Source organism: Podarcis tiliguerta (assembly GCF_965153285.1).
Source record: "Podarcis tiliguerta genome assembly, chromosome: 1".
Classification (NCBI taxonomy): Eukaryota; Metazoa; Chordata; class Lepidosauria; order Squamata; family Lacertidae; genus Podarcis; species Podarcis tiliguerta.
The window spans coordinates 32,378,876-32,396,922 of record NC_139534.1 but is presented as its reverse complement, the minus strand read 5'-3'; the positions used below and the strand labels follow the sequence as shown (position 1 = coordinate 32,396,922).

The window sequence follows — 18,047 nt, the reverse complement described above, 5'->3', positions numbered from 1 at the left end:
ATGGACTCCCAACCAGCTCTTTTTTGTATTTATTCATTAATATATAGCTTTAAATCTGATCTAATATATGTACACAGAGGGAAAGATTATGATGCCGCCTGAAAGGGACACAGTGTTCCCTTAAACTTTCCAGGACACACCAGCTGCTCTAAAATCATTAGTCTTACCATTTGGTGTGTGTGTGTGTGTGTGTGTGTGTGTGTGTGTGTTTTCATGTGTATGTGTGCACACATGCTAGGTATGGTTGCACCTTCAACAGGTTTGTGTGCGAACACGGATAGAAGACATAAGATGAAGCGCATGCTCCCCATGACACCATCCCCTTTTGGCCATTCTACTGGCATGTAGTCACCAGCAGAATGGCTCCTCTATCCACAGTATCTGGCATGTTCTACCAGGTTATATTCCATGTAGGCAGCATAGCTTGACATCCAGTGGCACAGCGGGGCTTCCACCAAACACTACAGCTCAGGTATGTGGAATCAGTGGCCTTGTGCTGTTGGACTGCAACACCCATCATCCCTGATCACTTGCCATGCTGGTTGGGCCTGATGGGAACTGGAGTCCAGCATCATATGCAGGGCCACAAGGTGCCCCCATCCATAATAAAGTCTCTTAGCCAAAAGGATCTCCAGGATTATGCCCTAAAGCTCCAGCTGTTAAATTCTTTCAGCCACTGTTCAATACCTCGCAAGATCAGTTGCCACACCAACCAAGGCACATAACTAGGCTTCTAAAAATTTTTTGTAGTTTTTTAAACACACAGAGACACACATATCACATTTGGAAAACATTGAGAATATTGCTGGAAGCGAAACAGATATTTAGCACAGTTATATTTTTATATAACAAAGTGATTGAGCATCCTCTGGAAACGGTGAAAGGAAAGCCATTCAAGTCAACTTGTCTTGTTAGCAAAGCAAAGCAATTCCTTCCTTTCTTTTTTTTCCCCAATCTAGCTTTAATAGCAGCCATACTGGCTTAAACAGGAGGGGGAAAATAGCATATGGTCACTAAGCAAAACAAAGCTAATTGCACAAAGCAGCATCTAAAAATAATTCACAGCATGGACCCTGGTTTTCAGTTCCAGCACAGGTTTTATTTTCGAGTATACAGCCTGTAATTCAAATGGGCTGTTGTTGTTTTCTTTAACGGCAGTTCTACCACCACCAATCATTCCAAAACACTTTTCATCTAGAGAAAGGCACCTCCACTCCATTTCAATACACAAATTGGAATATCCATCTCAAGCTGGGGAGTAATTAGAACACAGTTCAGGCATTCATATGTTCTAAGTCTTTTCATGAGAACTGAATTCATGAGAACTGAATTCATCAGGTATTGATATCGGGGTAGAGGGTGGGGGAATGGGTCTGATCTATCCATAGAAAATTCTGGCCATCTAACAACTTCTTCTAATCATTAGATCTGGATTGGTGTCTGATTGCAGTGGTGGGTTGGATGAGAATCAACAACCCCAGGATTGCAAACATTTATCATTAAATACAAATTATTCATTTGGGAGAGACTGAGCTACAGCCATCAGTTTATTATAAAATACTGTTCCTAACATTGTCTTGAGACCTGCAAACATTAGCCAAAGTTCAGGCAAGGAGACTTTTGGGAAGACTGTTGGCACACCACCAAAAACCCAATTCCTTCCTGCAAACCCATCCTTGGGAACATACATTTCAGATTAAGCGGCTCCTGGGTGGAACACCTAGGCGAGGGAATGGAATCACAGCAGACCACTGCAACCAAATTCATTTCCCACTCCCAGGCTTAGGAGGCTGCTGCCACACAGGAAGGGAGATGGGCACAACCACTTTGTCTCTGTTATAACTTTGCATTTTATGAAGGATATAAGAATTTCTGAACAGGAAATGCATTCACCAATGGTAAGAGGAGCCCTGCCAGATCAGACCAAGATCCTCTCTTAGCCCAGCATCCTGCTCACCATCGTGGCTGATTCAACGCCAAGCGGGAAGCTCACAAACAGGAATTGATGGCAATGATCTTAACATAACCATAATGAACCATTAGATAATGACATTTCCCCCCCACCCTTTGATCTTGGCCCTCAACACCTTGGCCAGCCATCCAGACCAAAGGTGCACAAAAGCTGCCGAAACATCTACCCACAAGAGAACCAATGTGATCTTTCAAAGCCAATTTTCTCTTGATAACAAAACAATTTTACACGTTAAAAAAAATTCGTATGTGAACTTCCACAGGATATTTCTGATTCCTTAGGGTTACGGTGAACCTTCTTCTCTCCCCACCCATTTATTTGACGGTGAAGTTCAAACACAACTGGGAGATTCTGCTTTTACAGATTAAAAGGGTAAAGGTAAAGGTAAAGGTACCCCTGACCATTAGGTCCAGTCGTGACTGATTCTGGGGTTGCAGTGCTCCTCTCGCTTTATTGGCCGAGGGAGCCGGCGTACAGCTTCCAGATCATGTGGCCAGCATGACTAAGCCGCTTCTGGCGAACCAGAGCAGCACACGGAAACGCCGTTTACCTTTCCACCGGAGCGGTACCTATTTATCTACTTGCACTTTGACGTGCTTTCAAATTGCTAGGTAGGCAGGAGCAGGGACCGAGCAACGGGAGCTCACCCCGTTGCGGGGATTCGAACCGCCAACCTTCTGATTGGCAAGTCCTAGGCTCTGTGGTTTAACCCACAGCGCCACCCACGTCCCTATTAAAAGGCTACAACAGGCCTAATCCAAATCTTAACCAGAGGTACTATTTCTGGGTTAGTGGAGTCTGTAACCTGAAGTGTATATAACCCAAGGTACCACTGTATATTCATGGACAGTCCATCAATCTTTACCAGACCAGACAAACAGCAGCATTAACAACAACATATACTACATCGGCACCAAGGTGTAATGTATAATATTCATGAAGAAACCTGGGAAATGTAGTTCCAAGTCTGCTGACCACACAGAGGTTAGGCTTCTGGTAGCCTTAACAAACTATAGTTCCCAAGGTTATCCATTACTGTGGTATAATAGTGCTTTAAATGTATGGCGTGGATGTAACCAAGTAGATGTGTCCCAAATAGGGCTGTATGGTAAATAAGTGCCTATATGGACAAGAGCACGTTAAGAAGAGCTCTTGCACACGATAAATATATTTGAGGTCCCTTCGTTATTTCACCCTGCCTAAGAGAACAAGAAAGTTCAACAACCCAGTCTTAAAAGGATATAACTTAAGAAAATGAACAAGGCAAGAGCACATAGGCCATGGTTATGTTGCAAGGCCCAAGGTCAAGATGTCAACAAAGGAAGTGTGTGGGAGGGGAGTGAACCCTGTAAAATGTCATGGATTGTTCCACTACCCCCCAGTTTATTCAGAACAGACATAAATTTCCTCCCTGTGCACAGAATGCACTTCTTAGAAAACACCCGCACAAACATCTGCTTGCTTGCAAATGGAAAGAAAGAGATAAAGGACAAGGCCAGGGCAGTCTCCTCAATAGGCTAGTTTTCCAAGAAGTTGATAAGGCCACTTCCACACAAAAGCAGTTGCTACGTACATCCTGGGAAGCTACAAGTCCTAGATATTTGACTTAAGAGTTCAAATGGACTCCACTCCAGTTCCTGGACCAAATGCAGATATGTTGAATCTGGAAGGGGCGGGGTTGGGGCTTTCCCTTCCCATAGGAGTTGCTCAAACTCCCACAGCACCTTATAAGCAAAGCAAGCTTCGCACCTTGAGACATATGAACTAATTTATTCAGGCCATCACTAAAGAATAGCTCTAACTTGTGTTAAAATCCTTTATCTCCCCCTAATGATGGTTTTTGTGGCCAGTTCACTATTTTGAAATAGTTTTCCTGGCATTGCTCCTTGGCATCTTGTCAAGGAGATGACAGACGGCCTTCTCAATGGTGCTGTCCGCCCTGTGGAACTCCCTCCCATCAGATGTCAACTATCTGACTTTTAGAAGATATCTGAAGGCAACCTTGTATCGGAAAAATTTTATGTCTAATGTTTTACAATTTTTTATGTGCTGTAAGATGCCCAGAGTGGTTGGGGAAATCCAGCCAGATGGGGCGGGGTATAAATATTACTATTATTATTATTATTATTATTATTATTATTTCATGAACATTTTTGTCTCTCTGCCCTTCGACTATTCCTTGCGACTGGCTGTGCTGACAGGGGCTGTAGTCAAATAGCAACTCAGGATCCAAGCTTTAAAGAGCTGAGTTGGATTTTGTTAATCTACAGAACAGTGCCTCTTACTGAGGTCAAGTAATGCCTGGCTTTTCAAGCACGAAGAATCTATACAGATAACAGAAAGACTGCATAATGGGTTCCACAAGACGTTCTTGGGACTTTCAAAGACTTTCGCCTGCATGTTCACCTCTGACCAAAGCAAGTCTGCAGGCAAAGCATAAGTCCTATCACTAATTGAAAGGGAGGGGAGATAGGAAAGCAGCTCTCCACGCAAAAAAACTGAACATCTCAAGACAAAAACAAAACATGGAAGGGATGCTTGACTCATGCTGATCCACATTTTCCATCTACTTTCTACCCTAACTTTAAGGACAGGCCAAGTGTTCAATGCTTCAGTTTTTGGGACATGTTTTCCTCTCAGTTTTGCAGCTGAAAAAAAATGGTGTTGTGTCAGTGATCTATTTATACAGCTAGACAGGCACACTGAGGTTGAATTACCTCATCTTCCTCCCCAAATGGTTCTCTTTCAGGAAAATCATTACAGCAGCAGCACTCAAGAGTCCACAGCTACAATCCCTTCATTTTGTTTGAGAAGTTCTATCATACTAGAAGGGCCAACTGCAGGGTAATAAAACGGGGAATAATCCCACTCATCTTGAAATTCACCAGCTCTCTTAAAGCAATGTTGCATGCACACATTATTTTAAAAATAATATTTAGAACATGGGTAGGGTTATCCCTCTGGTGTTTTTTTTTTAAAAGCAGCAATGTATTTAATTTTATATGCAGAATTCATCATGCGAAAGGCTGGGCTGGATGAATCCCTAGCCGGAATTAAGATTGCTGGAAGAAATATCAACAACCTCAGATATGCAGATGACACAACCTTGATGGCAGAAAGTGAGGAGGAATTAAAAAACCTTTTATTGAGGGTGAGAGAGCACAAAATATGGTCTGAAGCTCAACATCAAAAAAACGAAGATCATGGCCACTGGTCCCATCACCTCCTGGCAAATAGAAGGGGAGGAAATGGAGGCAGTGAGAGATTTTACTTTCTTGGGCTCCATGATCACTGCAGATGGTGACAGCAGCCACGAAATTAAGAGACGCCTGCTTCTTGGGAGGAAAGCAATGGCAAACCTAGATAGCATTTTAAAAAGTAGAGACATCACCTTGCCAACAAAGGTCCGTATAGTAAAAGCTATGGTTTTCCCAGTAGTGATGTATGGAAGTGAGAGCTGGACCATAAAGAAGGCTGATCGCCGAAGAATTGACGCTTTTGAATTATGGTGCTGGAGGAGACTCTTGAGAGTCCCATGGACTGCAAGAAGATCAAACGCATCCATTCTTAAGGAAATCAGCCCTGAGTGCTCACTGGAAGGACAGATCGTGAAGCTGACGCTCCAATACTTTGGCCACCTCATGAGAAGAGAAGACTCCCTGGAAAAGACCCTGATGTTGGGGAAGATTGAGGGCACAAGGAGAAGGGGACGACAGAGGACGAGATGGTTAGACAGTATTCTCGAAGCTACAAACATGAATCTGACCAAACTGCGGGTGGCAGTGGAAGACAGAAGTGCCTGGCGTGCTCTGGTCCATGGGGTCACGAAGAGTCGGACACGACTGAACGACTAAACAACAACATTTAATTTCCAAGTAGCTAAACCACAAATACATAAAATGTTATCAAATTGATTTAAAAAAGAAGAAGAAGCCAACGTTTTATTTCTGAAATGTGTGCCGTTCCTTTTGCTGAGGTAACATACACAATTGTATGTGGCCATATGTGGCAATTCTATGTCCTCTCTCAGAGCTATAATTCCCAGAGTTGTTTAACAGGCAATTCCTCTTCAGAAGGAACTCTGGGAATTGTAGCTCTGGAAGGGAAATACTAGTCTTCTAACAACTCTCAACACCCTTAACCACAACTCCCAAAATTATTTGGGGGAAGCTATGGAATACCACCAGAGTGATAGGTCCTGTTCTGTGTATACTCGTGACCATAGGTTTTGCAGCAGAGATGAACTTTCCTTTCACGCAGAAAGAAGGAAATCTCCGTAAGTCTATCTACTTCTCTCTGCAGCTTTTGAACCTTTCTATCAGCATCTTCCAATTCCAAATATAGAATCAAGCAAAAAGTTGGTGGTAGAAGGGAGTTCCTGTAGAGAAGATCATGCTATAATATAACCTTCTAAATCAAAGATGGGGCAGGGGGTAATTTCAGGAAGCAGCAATCATTTTTTGTAGCCTCCCTATAAAAGTTAGGAAAGACTAGCAGAAGTTCATGTGCAAACCCCCCCCCCCCCAAAAAAAACCCAAACCTATGCTTCTCTCTACTAACTCAAGTTAGTACCATTTATGTATTTAAAATATTTTGAGACAACCCTTCCAAGGTGGCATACAGTAAACATAAGAATTAAAAGAAGAAGTACAAACACAATAGAATCTGTCAGATAAGCAACAGGGAACTAAAAGGACTAAAAGCCAAAGAGACTTTAGCACAGTGGTGTCACATTATAGAGCAGAATTTCATTTTGCATATATGGAGGCCAGAGGAAAGACTATGGGCAATGAAACCATAGCCTACAGTATGCAGTGGTGCAAAAGCAGACATATATTTCATTCAGAAATCTTAGTACATCTCAGCAAGAGATTCACCAACAGGTTCATAATGAATAATCTTACTCTGGTGCCACATAAATGAGGAACCACACACTGTCTGCTATCTAAGTGGGCTTGTCAACAGTTTGCAGCCACTATGGAAATAAATTTGTTCTCATTTTCATTTTCTTCCCTTTGGATCTGACATCAACACACCTACTTATTCACCCACACTTTTATATGAAGCAAACAATGAACCGAACAATGGAAAGAGAAAGAAAATATGAACAAGGGCGAAGTCTATAAGGAATTATCAAACTGGAGCATGGGCCAGGATAGGGTGGAAGAGGAAGCATTTGCCCAAGATTTAAAATGCATAGATAGAGATACTCTAGAGGGGCTTTGAGGGGGGATTAATATTTTTGCTAGTGCAGATTATGTCAACCAAGTATTTTTCACAAGACATTATTCTGCCATCTAATGAGATTCAGTACATAAATATATAAAGGCAACCAACAGATGTTCTCTTATTAGCTTTAATGCTGATACCTTGCTACTTTTAATGTGAGGGTGGTGGAATAAGAGAGTCTGGTGAAGGGTAGATAATAATTTTTTATAATTATTATCATTAAATTGTGAGATTTACAGGTTTCAAATCTGGCCCATGAAGCCAGAAAGGTTCCCCAACTGTGGTCTAAAGGGATTTATTTGGGGGGGGGGGGGTTTGAGCAAAGCAAGCAAGTGTGCAACCCCTATCCTTGTAAGAACTTTCTGTCCCTTCCCTCACAAATATGCACACTCAGGAGACAGCAAGTGTGCCGCAGAAGAAGAAAAGTACTTGGGTGGTAGAGTGAATAAGTCAGAGGGAGAAAACACTCTTTGTCCTCTATTCCCTCTCCAAATTTATGGTACCCACTACTGTACTCCAAAATTTACAACACACACAAAAACCCTGTAGTTTCTGGCTTCCTTGCTCCATATTTGCACTTTTCCTCCCAACAGCTTGGCTTCTTGATTGCCCCATACAAGAATGTATGCAAAAACGTGGCATCTGCTCCCTGTGACTGATGAGCAGCCACAGTCCTTCTGTGACTCGTCAGGCACTAAAATAACCAACCCAGGTTTTATACCCCCCTCATAACTTACCTTCCATGCTGGGTGAAGGAAAAGACACCATGACTAGAAGAGGAATAATCAGAAGTCCATTTATCATTGTAGACCTAGGGAAAAGGGAAAGAAAAAAAAGATTATTGCTTTCGAAATAAAGAGAGAACTACTTGACTCAACTGCATACCTAAGATTAACATTTTAGTGTATTTTTCATCTTTGTTGGAAGCTGCCCAGAGTGGCTGGGGAAACCCAGCCAGATGGGCGGGGTACAAATAATAAATTATTATTATTATTACTGCCAACTGCCTGAGCGTCAATTGCCACTTGTTGGGTTTACCAAGACCCCAACTCTTTTCAACAACGATCTCTTAAGACAGACATCAAGAGCCTTCTGAAGAGGGTGGATTCTGCAAGGGCAAAAGAGAAGAAAAAAGGCTTCTTCCTGAACCGAAAAGCTAAGTGTGTCCACAAGTCAAAAAGAGAGTATACATGTCCACATATCCTTGGCCTTTTCCAGTCAAATACATAAGTCCAAAAGCGGTTTGAAATTCACATCACAACGACAGTATCAGAATATTTGACCTGGGAATATATCGCAAACCGTGTTCAAAGCTCCAGGGAGTGATGAGATCGCTGTCTGCTGCCTTCCCTTTCGACTCCCCTTCCGTCTGGAGGAGGAAGAGTTCCAGCCTCAAGAGTGAGACTGGTGGCTGCCTGGCCTGCCTCCCCTTTCCCCTCCCCTTTGCTCAGAGTGAGATTGCTGCCTTCCCTTTCAGCTCCTTTCCCCCTCCCCTTCCCTCCAGTGGAGGAACAGTCCCAGCCTTGGCATTTCCCCCACAACCAAAGTGTCCTGATCCCTCCGTCTCCCCTCTCTGGCTGCTCCACTTCAGCTCAAGTGGGAGCTTGGCTGCTCCTCATCTCTCCTCCTCTCCCCAATAGGTGGAAGGAGAACAAGGAGAGCTCATTGGTCCTCCTGCCCTCCCCTGCCTGGGTCCTTTCCCCACAGGGTGAGGAGTCACCTCAAAATGGAGTTTGGGAGACAGTGTATAGGAAAGGGAAGGCTTCTCCTTATGAGACTCTGGGTGTGGGGGTTCCCGCTCCAGCATCTCACTCTTCCTCGGCTGCTGCTTCCTCCCCACCTCTCTCTGTCTAGGTAGCAGTTGCAAGGGCGTTACCCCTTTCACCTCTATGTAGGTGAATGGGGTAACGTCCTTTCAGATATCGTGATATATTTATATGTCACAATGTTTAGCTGATGATATATCACAATGATGAAAACCAGATTATCACCCAGCCCTACCAGCCAATCCTACAGAAGGTAATATGAACAGGGGCTTTCACAAGCATGTAATAATTTATTTTATTGGAAAATTGCTTGTATTGAGTTGTCAAAAACGTACAACAAATCAAAAACAATATAAACAAAGAACATTATCTACAACCGCATTTGGAGTGGTATTACAAAAGTTCATATCACAGAATATCTGAGCAAGTGCTCAGTGATTCAGAATAGAATTCAGAGAGTATGTCCCAATAAAAGCAAATGTTCGTAAACAGAATGCAAGCCATTTAGATATGCCCTACACAATGTAACCTGACTCACTGTAGGCTGCAGTAAATGTCCATTCTTGTTTACATAAGAAGTAAAAGGCCACCATATTGCAACAGATTCGTCTTCTTTACTTTTTCACTAACTGCCTGATTCTGTTAAGCTAATCTTTCTGACAACATGTCCCATGTCAGCCAGCCTTTTATAGACAATCCAGCCAACTTGGTCTGCTATCTCAACTAGTGAAGTATCTAATTTGAAGAAAACCAGGAAAGTTGCAGCGTGCCCAGTATCTGCTTCTATGTGAGAGGCGCACTAGTCTTGTATAAACTGTGCAGTCTATAAATGCCTTTAAATATTGGCAATATTTAGCCAAATGTTTGAGATATTTATGCTCTAGGATGGGTATCAAAGGGGATTCATATGCCACCAACCATTTAGCCTAACTTTTCAGAGTGCTAACTGAAGTTCTAGAAATGGGTTTTCAATAACACAAGCGTGTATTATTAGGGCTCCAAACGAAATGTCTGGTATTGCTTGAGGTGATCAGCTTGCTGACCCAGTATATCAATAAAAAGGACTCCAGTAGGAAGCCATGCTGAATTTTATGTGGCATTAATATTCTATCAGTCAATACTGTCCAACAACATCTGGACAGCCATCGGTTTGTTCTAGAAAGTTAAAACCTGTCAGAGATGTCATTCCACAAAAGCAGTTCCAAACAAGTGTGACTTTTGTGAGTTGTTGCACCAGTGATCTTAGCATAGCCTCTGGGGAAGGAGGGCACACCCCACCAAAAACTATGAGAGCTAGCTATATCTTATCAGACACAATTTCTAAGAGGCAAGTCAGTGAGCTCTGAATTGGATAGGCCTTTGCTCTTCCCCCTTTCTCACTAGGGGTCTAATCCACTCACCACTGTAGTCACCAGCAGATTACAATCCAGACTGAGAAAAATGCTCTCTCTCTCGTTTCTCATAAGATGGGCTGAGAGCCATTGCGCCTTCTTTTTTTTTCTGATGCACAATAATAAATTATTATCTCTCCCTGAGAAGCTCAACAAATGCACGCACATCTCTGTCAGCACTGGAAAACCACTGGCGGGATAAGAGCAAATTGATGCTGTTTGAATTAGCTGCAATGCTTCCTAAATTGCTTGCGTGACAGCACTGCATAGAACCCCAAGGGGAGGAGAAGAAGGGGGCTTGGCAAGGAAGATGGCAAAACTGCATCCATCGTGAACAAGTCCCACTCACCTTCACAACCCACCCACAAGTCATTGTGTAATTACTTCACAAAGCCACAGATGTCCCAACTATAAAAATACCCCAGCAGCAGTGGTTTAAGTGTTTTTATAGCACAAGGGCAGATAGGCCTTAAATTAGCTCCCATCCCAAATCCATACTCCCCACACAACTCAAACATAGTTTACTTAAAACAAAAACAAAAAAACCCTACCTCTCCTCTGTTCCCACAACATTCTAGCATGAAACAACCAAGAACACAGCCCTCTCGCTTTCTATTTTCAGGTAAAGGGCTTAGCTCTGTGACAAAGGGCATGGTTCGCATGTGAAAGGCTGCAGGTTGAGAACCCAAAAAGACGGGGCATTGACCCTTGTTTGAAACTCTGGAGAGTTCTGCCAGTCGGCATAAAAACTAAAAGGTAAAGGTAAAGGGACCCCTGACCATTAGGTCCAGTCGTGACCAACTCTGGGGTTGCGGCGCTCATCTCGCTTTATTGGCCGAGGGAGCCGGCGTACAGCTTCCGGGTCATGTGGCCAGCATGACTAAGCCGCTTCTGGCGAACCAGAGCAGCACACGGAAATGCCATTTACCTTTCTGCTGGAGCAGTACCTATTTATCTACTTGCACTTTTGACGTGCTTTCGAACTGCTAGGTTGGCAGGAGCAGGGACTGAGCAGCGGGAGCTCACCCCGTCGCGGGGATTTGAACCGCCAACCTTCTAATCGGCAAGTCCTAAGCTCTGTGATTTAACCCCCAGCGCCACCCGCGTCCATAAAAGTACCGTGAACTATATACTGTACAGTATAAGGCAGTTTCTCTGTTCACACTAGTTCTTGTATCTTCTCCTCCCTCCTGTAACATCAAGTCAGAAATGAATTTGCTATTTGTTTCCTCCTCTCCACAGAGAGCAGCTTTTTTTAATGAACTCCAGAAGATGGCGATTAGATTTGAGTGTTCTCCGAAGGTCACATCCCAGAAAGAACATCAGCATGTAAAAGTGGTTCCAGACTTCATTCAGCTTTCTAAGCACAAATTGGTGAAGAAAGTGTTGAAAAAATTACAGCATGCACCCAATTGCCCACCTGATTGCAAAGTTAAATAGGGGATCCGTCCAAAAGGAAAGTAACCTCTTTGGTTAAAAGATGCATGGCTTTGGCTAGAGTGATTATGAGCCATGATCAGGCATGCCATCCATATGCTGTACAATATACATTTTAAGCAACTATTTAAAATCATAGCAATATATCAATTATTTGTGTTAGAAAGACTACACACAAAATATGGAGTCCAAGGAGATATGAGGGATATCAGTGCAAAACCAACTGATATAGCAAAAGTCATGCAAATTCTTTTGTGAAAGAATACCTTATTTTCATTTTAGATGTCTAGCAATACTTTTTTGACTCTTTAAAACCAATCAGGCTTTGGCCTATATGCTGTCTAAATACTGTTTCTTCAAATGCTGCACAAATAATTACCAACTAAGACACATTGGGTAATAATACCCAATGTCAATCATACCCAGCGTAAGCCCATTGAAATGAACAGACTTATGTCCACTGATGATCATTGGGGCTACTCTGAGTCATCTACTCCAACCCCCTGGCAAATAGCCATTCTGGTGTGGCAACCGTAACCTAGGTTTAGGGTGCCATTTGGCACCTAGCTTATATATCTAAATTTCTAATATTGAAGAGCCTAACCACAATCCTGGATTTGGAGAACACACTAAGCCAAACCATAGCTAGTTGCCACTGCACCAAGCTAAAAGGTCAAGGGAGGAACAAAAGGAGTGGCAACTCATATCCGGAAGCCACCAAAACTAAATAGTACTGGTAAATCATAATTTAGCTTACTGTGCTGTGCGAACCAGGCTAATAAATACAAACTATTGATGGTTTTTATGTACCTGGAGAAATTATCAACACAGCTTTCATTGTTGAGTTGCTGCACAGATTTCGTAAGAACAGCAACAAAAAGAATAAGGAGGAATTTGCAATATCAGCTTGCCTGAAATTCAGATTCTCTGTCCTAGGGATATGGAATGAAAATACTGTTTGGCTTATCAATAACCTTCCTTTTAATCAGAACAAATGGTTTAAGCAAGAATTGAAACAAGAAGGTCAACAACATTTCTTGTCTTAGTTCCAAAGAAAACAAAGATAAACTAAAATGCTTATTTTTCAAAAAGAGAGTCCAGCTCCTTTCTACTGTATGAAGTTCTCTAAAACAGGCCAACATGCTGCCTAGGCAGTTGACAGCCCACCAAGAAACTTTTGGAAGGGATGTCAAGATCTCTTCCTGGCTGCCATTTTGCTCAGAGAAGGCAGGGTCTGCTGTTATGACTGTTAATTCAAGCTGGTTAAAAATAAACCTTGAAAGAAAGCCTATTGATTTTAAACACACACACACATCAACTCCACGCAAAGAGATGCCAAGTATTTCAGACAAAAAAAAAAGTGAGGTTCCGCCGCTACCTTTCCCTTAGATAGAAAGGAAGCCCTTGGAAAGGATGATTGTTAAAGAATGGGAGATCAGAATTATGGATGTTTGGAGAAGAAACACAACCCTCTGGACGTCAGTTAATTGAGCAGCCTTCTTCTGCAGCAGGCTGGGGGAAGAGGGAAGAGGAAGGGGGTCAAAGATATAAAAGAGGTGGCAATGAACCAAGACTTGAAGCTGGAGAGATTCCTTCAGTCCTGCTTTCTATTCATAATAGACACAACCTCTAGTTATAGTATCTCAGTAGAGGCGCCCCAACTCTAACCGACAGGATTACTTCCCCAGCTTTGATTTCCTATCTTGCTTGCTTTGAATTTAAATATGAATACTTCCATCTTAATGTAGCCATGGCTGTTATGTGTGTGTGTACAATTCCCACCCACCCCCTCCCAGGAGAAGGGACGCGGGTGGCGCTGTGGGTTAAACCACAGAGCCTAGGACTTGCAGATCAGAAGGTCGGTGCTTCGAATCCCCGCGACGGGGTGAGCTCCCATTGCTCGGTCCCTGCTCCTGCCATCTAGCAGTTCGAAAGCATGCCAGTACAAGTAGATAAATAGGTACTGCTCCAGCGGGAAGGTAAACGGCATTTCCATGCGCTGCTCTGGTTCGCCAGAAGCAGCTTAGTCATGCTGGCCACATGACCCGGAAGCTGTACGCCGGCTCCCTCGGCCAATAAAGCGAGATGAGCGCCGCAACCCCAGAGTCAGTCACAACTGGACCTAATGGTCAGGGGTCCCTTTACCTTTACCCTCCCAGGAGAGACTTACAAGCAGTCCAATAAAACCCACTATCTTGAATGCACACATTCAATTTTCCCCCTCTACCTTGTTATGGCCTCTTAATCAAAACTAGTTTTCTACACACATTGCAAAAAAAAACCAACCCCAAAAACTTACAGACCACTTTATATCAAACACTTTTTCAAGTCTCAAGGCTTGGACTCTGACAACAGCGGCTTTTGTTAAAAGAAACAGTGTTGTGCTCACAGAAGAGACCCTTCTGTTACGGCCACTCGCTTTCCATTCATGAAGCGACGTTAGAATCCAAGCTGCATACGTCACTCAAGACACAAATATTAGATAGTGGCATTCCTCACAAGAAAAACAGCACTGTTGCTATCATTTGGCTCGCCCCATCACGTTTTAGATATCTCTGCACACACAAATCTATGAATGATTTTGTTTTAGAAGATTAGCAAGCAACCTTCAGTAGCTACTATTGTGCAAGATTACCAAAGCTAAACATTTAGTATTGCCTCACTGTGTTGGCTTATATGTCTGCCCTACACAAAGGTTTTGAGTAGCTTGTTTCGTCAACTCTCTAAGCTTTGTGTAAAGCTATATATCTTGTTTGCATTGCTAGCAATGTTTCCATCTGATGAAGCAAGGACATATGATGAGGTGGACTCTGGTCCACAAAACCGTAGGCAGTAATAAATTTGTTTAGCCTTTAAAATGCTACTTTGTTCTTTTTTCAGTTACAGACTACAAAAAAACTATCCCTCTGGATACAGTTAGAAAATTGTATAAAATTGCAGCTTTAAGAGTTTTTTGGGGGGGCGGGGGGGAACCCTCTAAACCAGGGTAGGCAACCCAAGGCCCGTGGGCCGGATGCGGCCCAATCGCCTTCTCAATCCGGCCTGTGGACAGTCCGGGAATCAGCGTGTTTTTACATGAGTAGAATGTGTCCTTTTATTTAAAATGCATCTATGGGTTATTTGTGGGGCATAGGAATTCGTTCATTATTATTTTTTCAAAATATAGTCCGGCCCACCACATGGTCTGAGAGACGGTGGACTGGCCCATGGCTGAAAAAGGTTGCTGACCCCGACTCTAAACTCTATTTTCTAAACCCAAACGCTACCCTTGGAGTGGTAAATGCAGCACAAACTGTACTCAGAATTTTGGTTGGCTTCACTTCCTAAAGTGCAAGTAAACACACACTCAGTGGCAGAGACAGGCACCCTGGGAAGGAGAGAACTGCTTCTCTAACATTTGTATGGCCATACAATACTGGGTTTAGAGTACTGCTCCTGTGTAAAGAGTTCATATTCCTACTCATTCCTCACCCTGGTCCAGTATACCTGAAGGAGCATCTCTACCCCCAATATACAGCCCGGACACTGAGGTCCAGCTCTGAGGGCCTTTTGGTGGTTCCGTCACTGGAAGATGAGGTTACAGGAAACCAGGCAGATGGCCTTCTTGATAGTGGCGCCCGCCCTGTGGCAACTCTGTTTAAGGAAGTTTTTTCTTCTTTGATGTTTTATCGTGTTTTTAATATTTGGTTGGGAGCTGCTCAGAGTGGCTGGGGAAACCCAGCCAGATAGGTGAGGTAGGTACAAATTAAAATATAATAATAATTACTTTCAATGTGAACCATTGGGTAAGCTGAAATAACTGTGCAATGTGGCCTGTGTGTTGCTGGGTAAGGAAAATTAAGACCTGGACCACTCCACCGAAAATACACACACCTCTGCCATAGATGTTCTCATCTTGGCTAATGCACTGCTAAAGTATACAAATAATAATAATAATAATAATAATAATAATAATAATAATGTGTGCCAGACTCTTGTGCTGCATCCCCCTCATATTTCAACAGCTCCACACCCACCCACCCACCCACACCATTTATGGCAGTTACGATGCTGAGCCAGCTGCAACCCGTGCAAGACATGAGTAGGTCTTCAATCAGCTCTTTTGTTAACTTTTGTCCATTTTTATCAGGGGCCCCGACAGCCCTTTCACCTGCAACCCTTGGAACCGTAAGGCGATGTGGATGAAGGACATGCTGGTCTAACCACCAAGATACTTAAAATGTGTTAACAATGCGTTGCATTCACACTTACAGAGGAACTGATGCCATAAATAGAAGGGCAGGAATATTTCTAGCTGATGGAATTTCCACCCCTCCTCTTTCCAAGAAGTTACCAGTTGCTATCTGTGTGTCTTGCATGTTTATGGACGATAACACTGGTCAACAACAAATTTGTTGTCTGTGTTTTTTCAGTTGATTTAGGATGAATCTGATGTGCTGAATCCAAAAATCACATTGGTTTTGCTCAATCAGGTCAAGTTTTTGAGCTATGGCCACATGTCATTTTTTTACGTTTTTGTTCACATGTACGCTTGTGTGGAGCATTTCAGAAGAAGTTGGTGGGGGTAAAATGCCATGTCGAATAATTGTTTTGATTGGAAATGATTATTTTAATAACAAAAGTATTCAGGTCCGATAGTTCTGGGTGATTATGTCGAAAAGGGATCAGTTTGAAGTCATAAAACCTCGAACTCTTCCATAAATTGGTGTGACAAAGCATAAAGTTGGGGGATGAAAACTAAGTTAATGGGGCAGCCGCCCCACAAAGAATTGGCAAAGGACTCTGCCAAACTGTTGACATCCAGATTGAAGGAAAAAACCTCCTCTCTGACAGTGCTCACATCAGCTTCTTCCGCAACAGGCATCAAGAGTACCTCTGTTTTTTCTCGGAAGAGAAGGACTTGGTGTACTGTGCAGATATTGCGCAGCTTCTGCTCAAGCACAGTAGAAACCCAAAGATTGGGGACTGTTCATTGACAGCAGCAAGCGATCACTGAAATGCGTTCTGCTACACAACGGCAACCAGTTTGCCTCTATACCCCTGGCTCACTCGAGTACACTGAAGGAGAACTATGAAGCGGTGAAGTATGTGCTGGAGAAAATTGGTTATGATCAGCATAAGTGGTTTATTTGTGTTGACCTGAAGATGGTGAACTTTTTGTTGGGACAACAGTCTGGCTTCACCAAGTACCCATGTTTTCTGTGCATGTGGGATAGCAGGGACCATGCTCAGCATTACACGAAGGACTGGCCTGTGCGGGAGGAATTGGTGCCTTGCAAAGAAAGGAACGTCATCAACGACCCTCTGGTAGACAGAGACAGAATACTCTTCCCACCGCTGCACATCAAGCTCAGCTTAATTAAGCAGTTCACCAAGGCTCTGGACAAGGATGGTGACTGCTTCACTTACTTGTGCCAGGCTTTTCCAGGATTGACCATGGAGAAGTTGAAAGCTGGCATCTTTGACGGTCCTCAGATCCGTCAGCTCCTCAGAGATCCAGAGTTCGGAAACTCAATGAACGAAGTGGAACTGGAAGCGTGGAAGGCATTTGTTCTGGTAGTGAAGAACTTTCTTGGCAACAATAAGGCCAGAAACTATGCAGAACATGTCAACAACATGCTGACTGCTTTCAGAAACCTGGGCTGCAACATGAGCATCAAGATGCACTACCTATTTTCACATATGGACCGGTTTCCTGAGAACCTGGGTTCAATGAGTGACGAGCAGGGGAGAGATTCCATCAGGACATGAAAGAGATGGAGACCAGGTATCAGGGTTGCTGGGACGCAGTCATGATGGCTGACTACTGTTGGACTCTGAAGAGAGACCTCCCTGCCCCTGAGCATTCCAGGAGTTCCAAGAAACGGAAGTTCAAGCCCTGAAGTTTGAAAAATGGTGAAGCAACATGCAATTTACGTGTACTTGCTTTTATCAATGCCCACCATTCAGTTTACAGTAATCGATGTCTCTATCAGGTAATCAATATATGTTGTTGGAAAAACATTTTTTCTCTTAAAAACATATTTAGGATGATATGTGTTGACAAAAATCAGCTGATAATGCCACAAAAATGCAATCGATTTTGTCACAAGATCTGATTTTTTTCAAATCAACATAGCACAAAAACCTGACCTGACGGAGAGAAACGGATGCCATTTCCTGATTCAGCAGTGCAAAAATACCCTAAATCAGTTGTAGAAATCTAGACAACATTCAAAAAGTAAAAAAGTGTTGCCCAGTGTAATCAACCAG

General features: G+C 43.0%; 1 protein-coding gene across 5 annotated transcripts in view; it reads right to left on the bottom strand.

Moving 5' to 3' along the window:
- ACVR1 (activin A receptor type 1) overlaps window positions 1–18,047 on the bottom strand; it is a 76,207-nt gene that overhangs the window by 26,448 nt on the left and 31,712 nt on the right. For 4 of the 5 annotated variants that reach the window (XM_083410082.1, XM_083410079.1, XM_083410080.1 and 1 more), the window contains exon 2: window positions 7,939–8,012. In XM_083410082.1, the coding sequence (XP_083266208.1) occupies window positions 7,939–8,005 (67 nt within the window). In that variant the 5' untranslated portion in view covers window positions 8,006–8,012. Of the gene's footprint in view, window positions 1–7,938; window positions 8,013–8,484; window positions 8,825–18,047 lie in introns of those variants that run through there. The other variant, XM_083410081.1, reaches the window with a different exon arrangement.